At 42.0% G+C, this 11,080-nt stretch overlaps 1 protein-coding gene across 2 annotated transcripts in view; it reads left to right on the top strand.

The window, feature by feature from the left end:
• Positions 1-526: 526 nt before the first annotated feature.
• The window catches only part of rif1 (replication timing regulatory factor 1), a 26,648-nt gene continuing 16,094 nt past the window's right edge, over positions 527-11,080 (top strand). The window contains exons 1-17 of one of the 2 annotated variants that reach the window (XM_035676330.1): positions 527-580; positions 2,235-2,371; positions 2,468-2,546; positions 2,651-2,747; positions 2,828-2,958; positions 3,082-3,176; positions 4,977-5,166; positions 5,472-5,564; positions 6,072-6,210; positions 6,332-6,483; positions 7,329-7,443; positions 7,558-7,734; positions 8,126-8,236; positions 8,471-8,533; positions 9,279-9,379; positions 10,361-10,447; positions 10,538-10,611. In XM_035676330.1, coding sequence (XP_035532223.1) covers positions 2,256-2,371; positions 2,468-2,546; positions 2,651-2,747; positions 2,828-2,958; positions 3,082-3,176; positions 4,977-5,166; positions 5,472-5,564; positions 6,072-6,210; positions 6,332-6,483; positions 7,329-7,443; positions 7,558-7,734; positions 8,126-8,236; positions 8,471-8,533; positions 9,279-9,379; positions 10,361-10,447; positions 10,538-10,611 — 1,820 coding nt within the window. In that variant the 5' untranslated portion in view covers positions 527-580; positions 2,235-2,255. Of the gene's footprint in view, positions 581-2,234; positions 2,372-2,467; positions 2,547-2,650; positions 2,748-2,827; positions 2,959-3,081; positions 3,177-4,976; positions 5,167-5,471; positions 5,565-6,071; positions 6,211-6,331; positions 6,484-7,328; positions 7,444-7,557; positions 7,735-8,125; positions 8,237-8,470; positions 8,534-9,275; positions 9,380-10,360; positions 10,448-10,537; positions 10,612-11,080 lie in introns of both variants that reach the window. The other variant, XM_035676329.1, reaches the window with a different exon arrangement.

Raw genomic sequence — 11,080 nt, 5'->3', positions numbered from 1 at the left:
CACCGCTCGTCGGTGAGTCTAAATAAGCGCTTGCCGCGGACAGGTGAGCGGCGCAGGCTATGGCGGCAGGGTCACCCAGCGGTGGTAAAGCCGCTGCGGCGTGTGCAGCCGGAAACTTTGCCTAGCTACTGCAGACCGACCATGCAGCCTCCTAGCGCTGCTATACTTGTTAAGCCCTAGTTGCAGCGCTGCTCTGCTATCCTCCCGCATGGCTGCCTTTCAATATGTAACCCTGAAGGTTATCATTTTTTGACTCTAGGATTGGTGTGCAGTTGTTTTGGGGTTTTCTTCCAGTAAGTTGACCTGTGTCTATTTCGGCAGGACACTGCACTGACAGGCTTGGTTCTCTGGCTTCTTGCAGATTTTTTTTTTTTCTAAATGGTCTGCTGGCTCTGTCCACTCAGCATCACACGTACTGCCCATCCCATCCTGAGAGACTGGTAAAGCGGCAGCCTGTCCTAACTTGTGTCTCACGGATACTTTGAACTGTCATCAATCTTTGTCTTCATGTTGTCGCTATGTTCTACAGATCCGGATACCAGTGGAGGCTGCTGCGCAGCGTGTACTAAATCTCACTGAGGTTGTCAGGAATTCAGTCCTAGTGTCGCTGTTTAATCCTCCTTCCATTATCGGCCGCTCGTTGAGGTGGCCATGGTGTGTATCTTTATCCAGATTAGTGAACAGAGCTGATGCAACCACTATTTAGTAGAGCAGAAGGTCATGCTAATGACCAATAATAAGCACAAAGCATCGTTTTACTAGATGGACTGCACGACGGATGACTGAGTAACCCGACAGTATCATTGATCAGTCAATAGAATGAATAAACTTAATACTCGTATCCTACCCTAGATGTGGCCCCTCCAGTCATTAATGCAGATGTTTGTTCTTGTTCCTACGTGTGCTGTTTGAATGCCTGTATGTGCCAAGGTTTGACCACTAGACAGGACTGTTTTCACATTCATACTGCGCTGAAAGTGGAAATTTTCTCTGTGCTCGTTGAAAATCAGATTTTAAGTAGGGCTCTACAATTAATCAGACTTACTGAAATTGCTGCAATAAAGGTAAAATGTGGCAAACAGCAATATATTGAAGTACTGTAGTGCTGCAGAGATGCACTAGCTAACAAATCTTGCTCTCCAAACATGTTTGCCTGGTACAGACCCCAAGAAATTTCACAGCATGATTTTAATCTGAGTTTGGAAGTCAGTCCTGGTCCAGTATCAACTGGTATGGTGTGATGTAGGAACTTGAACAACGTTTACATATTCATAGATGATGGAATTTTGAATGAGGTAGAAGGAGTAGATGACTTCTTAAGGCTTTAATGTTTAAAGTTTATATATATATTTTTTTTTCCCCTAGAAAAACATATCAGACACATTGTTGTTTCAAGCTGACTTTTTGTATGTACTGTGTTTATCAGGGTTCCCACATGTCATGGAAAACCTGGTGAATCTGGAAATGGAGACGAGTAGACACCTGAATAAACTGACCAAATATCCTAAATAATCACTGTTGTCCTGAAACATTGTTATTGTATTTCAGCCCCTAAAAATATAGATTGCCTACTTCAACCTTGTTGCACATTTATTTTGAAACTCAGTCAGTTGCTGCGGGTTATGACACTTCAAAGCGGGTTAACCAGGTGTGAAGCAGAATGTAAAAATGTTTAAACGCTCCTGTTTCCTTTTGGCCATGTCAGTCAATCTGGCTGTTCGCATCAGATGTGGAGCGGTCTTTTCAGCGCTGCAAGGAACCTTGGACGCTTAATCGTAAAGCACACTGATGCCGAGACACAATCTTAAACATTTAAACAGTCCTTTAAAGACAGTCTATCTTTCTTATTATATTTTATCTGGGTTTAGGGCTGCACAAGTAATTGAATATTAATCGTGATCACAGTTTTGGCTCACCACAATGAAATGAACATGATCGCCTACGATACTGACGTTTAGAATACGTCTTAAGCCTTAATACTTTCATTCTGGGGAAAATACTGTGTTAAGTTACTGCTAACTACACTGAGAGACCACCAACAGCTACTTTTTAAAGAGCATCTCTCTATCAAGCATTCTAAGGCTTTTTTCCAGTTTTTTGTTGGTAATGCAACACTCAATATGACGTCCCTCCATAGCGTGACTCTATAGTAAGAGACAAAGGACAAACGTGTTCTTGAGAATGACCTTGTTCAGCCTCTTTCTCCTCTGTCTTCCCAACTGTTTTTTTTAAAGGCCTTGAGGAGGTGAGTAATAATGATGGCGACGGCGGGGCCTCCGAGCAGCTCCGGCTTCCTCCCCCTGCTTGAGTCTCTGGAGGACAGCACTGCCGGACAGTCTGAGCAGACGGACGCCTACCTCACCATCGCCAAGTACGTTACTAGAGCTGGTCTTTGATACGTTGGAGGATGTGAGTATTGCCTAAAGTCAAAATAAGAGTAAGAAAATGTTTTTCTTTTTCCTTGCAGTCGACTCAGTGGAGAGGATGGCCGGCAGTTTCTCCCTGCAGTTGAAAAGCACTTTTCTCGTCTGGGTAAAGCCACCTTGGTGAGTCTTTTTTAAAGCAGGAGGAACCTCTAAATCTCCCTATTTTATATTAAAGCTCTTTCATCTATGGTGCCTATTCTGCTCTTGTCTCATGTCGTTTCCAGGCTCACATAACCAGTCCGAATGCAGAGCTGAGCCAAGCTGCCCTGCAAGCTTTAGGGTTTTGTGTCTACCATTCCCACGTCGTCTCTGCAGTGCCTGGTACATTAATTTCCATATTTTGTGCCTCATCATTTCAGACTGTGACTGCTGCTGAGGATGATTCTCTTCTGTTTTTCCAGAAACCTTCGCAGCAGAAATACTATCAGCACTTTGCTCCCTGGTGGTGAAGTCGACAGATAAGAACACATGCACCAGAGCATTATGGGTCATCTCCAAACAGAGCTTCCCTCCAGATGTGGTTAGCAAAAAAGTAAGAATCAGCAGACATTTAAATACAGGCTAAAATTACAACCGAAAACGTGGCTGTGCGTGTTTTATAATGCGCGAAATGTGTCACTGCCGGTGTTTGATCCATGTTACTTCACTCACTCAGGTGTCGTCTGTACTGGGAACGCTGGAGTGTGTGTGGAGTAGAGAGGACATCCAGTCTGTGGTAATGGAGCATGAGGCCTTGAATGTTGTCATCAGGTAAAAGATAGAGACATTTATATTTGAAAACAGGACATGAATCCAAGCCTCATTGGATGATGGTTACAGGTCTCCATTGTTATGAGTGGTTGACTGATGAATGTGCAAAATGATACAGATCTGACATACTGTGTCAGTTTGCTGTTGACATATATTTTTTGGCAATAATTGTTTTTATACATAGCAATATTAAAGGATCATTGTGCCTTTTTTTTTTTTTTTTTTGACAATGCCATCACATATGACATTAAATATTTCACACCTTGACACCAATCGTTATTAATAATTTGACTGGTCTCTATAAAATGCTGATCATATGACACTTATTTTATTCTAATTTATATTCAGTCTTTCCCACATAGATTTACGTGGGTGGGCCGTCAATACTGGCTGGCAACTAAGTAGTGATGGCAAATTTTAATTGTCAATGTGGAGGTGATTTTATTGAGAAGTATTTAGTCATCCTGTAATAGGTGTGTCATGGTATTGAGTCTTGTTAAAAGTTTAGGTCATCATGTGGTTCATGTGTTTAGTTTAAGTCATGATCCAGACTGGTTGGACAGCACTAGCTTTCTCCCTGAATGATAGTGTTTTGTTTAATAGAAGTGTACTGATTATTTGTGAGTGATGATAGTCTTTATTTTTACCAAGGCCAGCTGGTGACCCTGTGTTAGCACCATTGACCAATCTATAGCTCTGTTTCTACCAAACACTCTGTATATTACCCTTGAAACTCATACCTAAACCCTAGATCTGTTTTGGGTTTGCACTTCTGACAGTACTCTTCAGTGTAGGCGGGGTTGTCGGTGGCCATACAGGCTCACCCCTTTCACTTTTCCAGCGGGTGGGAAAGAACAGGGACCTTTTTCTTGAGATCTGCAGAATTTATTAACGGACACAGTGTAACCTACACTTTACATTTACTGCCAGATTGGCAACTTAATGCTAGGCTTTCTTTCTGCTCCGCTCCTGTTCATGGTCACTTTTCTGCCTCCCTTTATCTCGGCCCTTGCTCCTCACACATGGTATGTGGTTGTTTATCAGCCTACCACAAGGACGCAAGCTTTGTTTGAGAAAAGACTGCAGGCAGTGAGACAAAACACTGCAGACAATGAGGCAGCTCTGTGGTCTGAAGGGTTTCTAGCTCCACCTCAGTGTGCTTCCTGGTTCAGTGTGCTTCCTGGTTCAGTGTGCTGGGTAGATTGATTCCATTGCTACCATCCACAACTTTTGATAATGAAAATGCATAAATAACCGTTTTAAGGTGTACTGAGACCCAACTGAACTGAACTGGACTGCATGGCGAAAGTGGAGGAAAAATAAATTTCCAGCTGGCTGCAACTAACAATTTTCATCATTGATTGCTTTTGGATCATTTTCTTGAGGAATTAATTGGTCCAGAAGATGACATTTTTCATCTTGAATGACTCAAAACGATTAATCGCTTATCAAAATAGTTTTAATTTAGTAGTTGACAAGAATCCATTAATGGACCACTCGTTGCAGCTCTGGTTGTCTCTCCCCCCTAATTCCATGCTCAAGTCAGTGCATGCTGAGAAGCATTTGGTCATTCACACTGTGGCACTGACTGATGTGTAATTACAGGCTTATATTTAGTTGAGATAGAACCTTCTGTTTTTAGTTTATATAGTTTAACACAGTGGGCCTGACTAGTTTTATCTGTGGTATTATAACCACTGTACCTGTGTATATTGTGATGTCCATGCTGAAACAGCCTGTAATTTATCATTCTAGTGTATGGCTTATGATTATAAGAGCATTATTTCCTGGTATTTGTAGGCTGCTGGAGCAAGCGCCGGTCCAGATGGGTGACGGAGCAGTACGGTGGGCGAAGCTCGTCATCCCACTGGTGGTCCACTCGGCTTCCAAGGTGCGCCTGCGGGCCGCAGCAGCCATGGAGATGGGCATGCCTCTTCTCCTGGAAAAACAGACGGAGGTGGCTGCAGTCATCGAACCGATGATGTCCTCAGTGAGTATCTGTGTGTCCGAGTGCATCTCCAGAGCGGTGCTTCAGTAGTTCTGAGGGTTTTCTTGGTTTGTTGGTTCATACATGACCTTGTGGGTTGTATGCTAACATTCACCACCAATATTTACACAACAGCACATCTTGGATAGTTAAATATTTGATATTCATCAGGATATTTGACTATTTAAGATGCTTGAATCACATGCAGCATTTATTACCAGCCCTCCTCGTGTTGAACGCCTGCCTTGATGAAGAGGAGTTAAGCGGTGTCAGTAACTCTGCTGATGTGCTTCTGTTTGTCTTCACAGAAACTGGTTCCAGAGCTCCAGAAGCTTTTCATGTCTAAGAATGAAACCAATGTCCTAAAGCTGTGGCCCTTATTTGTGAAACTGCTCGGGAAGGTAAAGTCTAAATGCATATCTGTGTGTTCTGTCTCGGCAATATCAGTAGATGAATGTCTGACTGAACAAATAGACCTTTTTTCTAACAAAGAAATTGGCATTTGTAGGGATGCAGAAAAGCATCGGAACCATAATTGACCCGATTTTTTAAAAAAAGAGAAAAGAAAAAAAAAAAAAAAAAATTCCTGAAGTCCAGACTCACTGAGAGGATTCACAAGCAAAATGTGTTCAAATGATTACTCAGCAAAATAGTTTGATTAACTTTGTGTCTATCCATTAATCAATAGATCAATTTAAGGTTTCAGTGCTAGCTGAGAGCAAATTCTTACTCCTTCTGATATGCAGAGCAGTGTTGCTCAAGACAGGGTGTCCATGGGACTGAAATCTAGTAATTGAAATTTTTATTTATGAATATTTTAGATTTGAATACATTCAGAGTCTGTATTTGCAAATGACATCATCTTTAGCAGGTCACATGAGACTGATGTGAATGTATTTCCTACATAGTTGCTGCACAGAGGAGGTCCCTTCATCAACTCTCTGCTGCATCTGGAGGAGCTTGGGTTCCGCAGCTCCTCTCCGACCATCAAGAAGATTGCCTTCATTGCCTGGAAGAGCCTCATAGACAACTTCGCCCTCAATCCAGGTGAGACTCTCTGGTCTCAGCTTTTTTCCCCTCTGAATAATCCTGTTTTTCAGCTCTTAGATTTTGCTTTGCACTGTGATCATGGCTGAGTTTTGTTGAATTTCTTATGTCTCTCCTGAAGACATCCTGTGCAGTAGCAAACGTATGAAGCTCTTGATGCAGCCCCTTGCGTCCATCCATGTCAGGACAGAGGCCCTGCTGCTCACCAAGGTGGAGGTCTGGTGGTACCTGGTGGTCCAACTCGGGCCCAATCTGTCACCCAATTTTGATCAGGTAAGATCTCTCCCACCTCAGTCACCTTTTTCCAGACGGTTAACTGTTTGGCAGGGATTGTAGCTGTATACTGTCATGGCTCTTCTCAGTTCTCAGAAGCTAACTGTCACGTTCCGAGTGTCCATGGCTGTTTCATGCTCTCTCTTAAGTTGCATATTTAATCTGCTGCTGATGTGTTCTGACTCTGAATCTGTTGTAGTCTAGACTAACGTGCTGTTTTTAGGACAGTTCATAAAGTGAGCGGTGTTTTTGGGTGTGCTGTGTGTCAAGTTTGCCTTGGCCCACCCTGGTTATTGCTCATGGTTAACATTATGGGCTTGCACTCACATCCGCATATCCTGTATGACACACAAACACCTTTTTCATTCGTATGAGGTGTATGACTGTGATCCTGTGAGTTCTGGATAAATTCATGTGAGTTTGTGTGATGAATAATAGTAAAAGTTCAAGATTGGTCAAATTTAAAAAAAAATAAATAAAATAAAATAAAAAATGCATTGGATATAATTTGGCGTTTCGAACATCTTTGCATCATTTAAAAACTTATTTATTTATATAGAATTATTAGTAGAGACCCTATGCCTCTTATTATTTAGAATTTGACCATTTAGATCGATTGTTTCTTCCAAATCCCATTCCAAATGGAGAACAGTGATTCCAGTATGTTTTGGTGCCATTTTAAAAGTATGAAGTGTATTTTCATGATTATCCTGATAATGGTGTGTATCTTGACATGAATTTTCTGTGTCCTCCATGCCTATTTATGATGTTAAATTGGTTTTAAATTTAATGCATAAAACCCTTACTGACTGCAGGATGAGTGAACAGTATTTGTCTGTCTCCAGGTTTCTGTTCCTCTACTCCAGTGCACCATTGGATCCGACTCCTCCTCAGTCCCAGGCACCCCTTCTAGAGCTGTGGGTCAAAATGGTGCCGTTACACCAGGAACACCCAAGACGGGTGTGTTTATATATCCACCTCCCTCCACCCGGACCTGTCACTCTCCTACAGTATATGAGGCGCTAGACTACCATACATAAATACTGAATTTGCATCATTTCTCTCCTCTTGCAGCCACTCCAGGCTTCAACAGCCCAGCCAATACGTCTCGGATGAGCCTGAACTCCAGCGTCCACGTCCCCACCACCTTCCCCTCCATCCAGCTGCTGGGCCTCGAGATGTTGCTTCACTATTTTCTGGGACCAGAGGTTATTGCAGCGGCAGCAAAGAACAAACTCATCCTGAGTCTTGGTGAGTAAGAGCAACACATACCTACTTGTGTGTGACAGTGCAGCAGCCATTCATACATTTGCACTGACATGCTGTGCCAAAGTGTGATCTTAAACTTGTTGTGTATTTGAGCATTTAACTGCAGCTGCGAAGAAATACTGGGTTGTTATAGTACCTTGTGGAGTTTTTGACCACTAATGGCGCTGAAAAGAACTGCCAATAAACGGTGACAATTGTGGCCTCTTTCTATTGATTGGGAAAAATACCATGTTGGAACACCATGTCAGAAGAAAACAAATGGAAATTCAGCCTCCTCATTCTAGATTCAGATTGGTCAGCTGCACGTTGGGTAAAAACTGCAGTTTAATTGTAACATGTTTCCCATATGAGCAAAATATTTTTGTCTTTGCAGAGCCCTTGAACCACCCACTCCTGTCCGGTGCTTCCTCTTTCACTAAACATGCTGCCGTGCTCACCTCCAACATCAGAGATGGATTCCTTAACGTTGGCAAAGATGCTCCAGGTAAACGTCACAGCTTGAAGTGACTGAGTTGACAGAAATTTGCCACAGACTCTGAATGACATTTCCTTTCTCTAAAGGAGTCTAGGCTGTGTAGTTTCTGTCAGTTAAATGGCACACCCTCCCTACCACCTCCTGTCAGTCATTGTTGGACGCCTTGAGCTGTAACCCCAAACCTGCAGCTTGTGTGTGCGTGTAAACGTAGTTACGGTTCAATCTCTTGTGCTCCTCCTGCAGATTCTCTTGTGGCTGTCATTTGGACCAGTCTTGTCCGGTTTGTCAACTTAACCGTAGAGTCTGGTAAGTTCACCTGGATTAGCAATAAGTAAAGTGTTACATGTGATATAGAGGGCACTCTCCAAGAAATGCAAATGAATGTTACACGTGTAACATCTTTTTATCAGATACAAACCATCTTTACTATTCTGCTCTCCAGTCCACGCACTGAACATGCACAATTATATTCCGTCTTTGTGCGGCTAATCAGAGCTCTGAAGGTAGCTGTAGATCAGACTCATTAAAGTTTGCATGGTTTTTGAAAATGTGTTTGTCTTTAGAAAGTTGAAGCATAGAAAGCTACTTCCTGTTTATCGATGTCAATGTTTTAATTTGTTTTTGAGGCATGATTACTTGCAAATTCCATCTATTAAATAAATAATGAACAATATTCCCACTGCTTCATATGGTCTCAATAGATTGTCATTGTGGCTGCCTGACAGCATGGCGGGCTCCTAAAGTTGGGGTTCCCGCCTCATAGCGCCACATAGAGCACTCTGATTGGGTTTGGGCTTTTGTCTGTTGGGAGGAGGACCGTTGAGACCTAATCCTCCTCTCCGGCCCGGCTCACTCCCACTGTCATCAGTTTAAGTCGGAGCGTTCAGAGCCTCGCGGTCTGGACTGCTGTGAAGAGAAAAAAACACTGAGGGGTCTGTCCCCAATGATGACTCTCTTCTCTTAAACCAGACACATGTCCTGCTTTGAAGCAAAGCCTAAAATAATGTTGTACAGATGATTTGAGCTGACTCTTCTCCCTGACTGTCAGTAGGCAGTAAGAAGGATCGTCAGGGCTGTGAAGTACTGACGCTGATGCTTCAGGCTCTGCAGAGCATCGTCACCTCAGAGGCTCTGCCTGCAGACAAAGTCCTGGTAAGAGATCAAAAACCTTCTACTGTCATCTTTCATGTATCTCACTCACTGTAGGCACACAGAATGAATTCATTCATTCATTCATTCATTCATTCATTCATTCATTCATATGTTGCACCTAATTTAAATTACGGATGCCATAAATGAATGATTGGGCAAATAATTTCTATCATAAATGATTTTGTTTATTAAATTACGGCTGATAATTTGTTTATATGATGATGATAGTTTAGTTTTTTGATGAACTTATGCAGAAAGAATAAATGAACCCCTGAAGAGTCAGTTAGATTTCATTAGGTCAGAGCTATGAAATATGAAATCATCTTTGTTCACTACATCTTTGCTCTACTTGCCATCAGGTGGGTTAAAAACTGCAGGTTATGAACTTCTTAAAATACAGAGATAAGAAATGATCATCTATCTTATCTGTAACGGCCATGAGAAGCATGTAATTAGAGTTATAAATCCGTATATCTATTGAGTTTATTCTGTCTTGTGAAGGGCTCATGCAATATTGATCCAAGGCACACTGTAGGGTTCGTGCAGAATTAAAATGCCTTTATTTTACATGCAACAACAGTCAGTGCCAGCAGCAGCTCGCACACCAATTGTGTTTCACTACTCAGTTGAGTGGGAGGAAGGAGCTCTCAGTATGCAAGCCTATTGGTCAACAACAAGGAAGTGATGCATCATAATCAAAAGAAGGCAAGAAGATTAGAAGTTGTGTTGGTCAATTAAAATAAATGTATACATTTTTGCATCAATACAGTTAATGAAAATATCTTAGTAGAATTCATTTTAGTTTGACCTTTTTTGAACGTCTGATGCCAGTTTGTTCATTAGTTTACTGTTTCAGTGACTCAGCCTTCCTGATTGGCTACTCAACAGACAGACTGTGGTTTGGATATCTTTGAATTTTAATGTTTTAGTTTTTGTTGCTAAAATGGCTACAATCCTTTTAACTGAAATCTTTTACCTCAGATTCTGTTTGAGGCCACAGCGAAAGGTATTCCCCCGAGGGTTCTTGGCTCTGCCTCCTATCAAGTGGGCAAGATGGATGTGCTGAATGTGAGTGCTTCTCGGTCTACAGATTCACATTCAGTATTTATGGAATTTCTCATAAGGAGCATTGCTTAAACTGTGTCTCTCACTCCTCAGGGAACACCGGCTCTGTTCCTCATTCTCCTGCTCTACAACAGCAGCCTGCTCTCAGCCTACATAGAGGACGAGAGGTTGGTCTAATGTTCATTTATTTCCATGCAATGTCAGTTTAATCTGTGCTCACTGTAGTCTGCTTTGAGCCTACACCGACTAAAAAGGCAAACGGTGATCTTTTCTGCTTTCTGAAAAGACTACACACACTCTTGTCTCCATGAAACCTCCATGTGTTGGTTAATACTGCATCATCACTGCTACAGACCTGCAAAAGAGGAACACAAACTTTGGTCCAGTGATTGACAGCAAGTCATGTGACTGTTGAATACATATAAACACTACTGATTTTAGATGTGCAATAACGCATGACTGAAAACTTGGGTGTTCAAATATTTATCCACTATGCTACCTGGTCATTTGGTGTGAAGCACAAGTTGTTACTATGGTCACAGAGCTTGCAAGTGGAATCAAGTTTACCATGGTTACAAAAAAGAAAGTCCTTTTTGAGTGGCCTGCTAATGTGGAATAATAATAATAATTATTATT

Source organism: Morone saxatilis, unplaced genomic scaffold (genome assembly GCF_004916995.1).
Source record: "Morone saxatilis isolate NCDOM2014 unplaced genomic scaffold, NCSU_SB_2.0 Contig5, whole genome shotgun sequence".
Lineage (NCBI taxonomy): Eukaryota > Metazoa > Chordata > Actinopteri > Moronidae > Morone > Morone saxatilis.
This window is presented reverse-complemented; position numbering and strand designations above follow the sequence as displayed.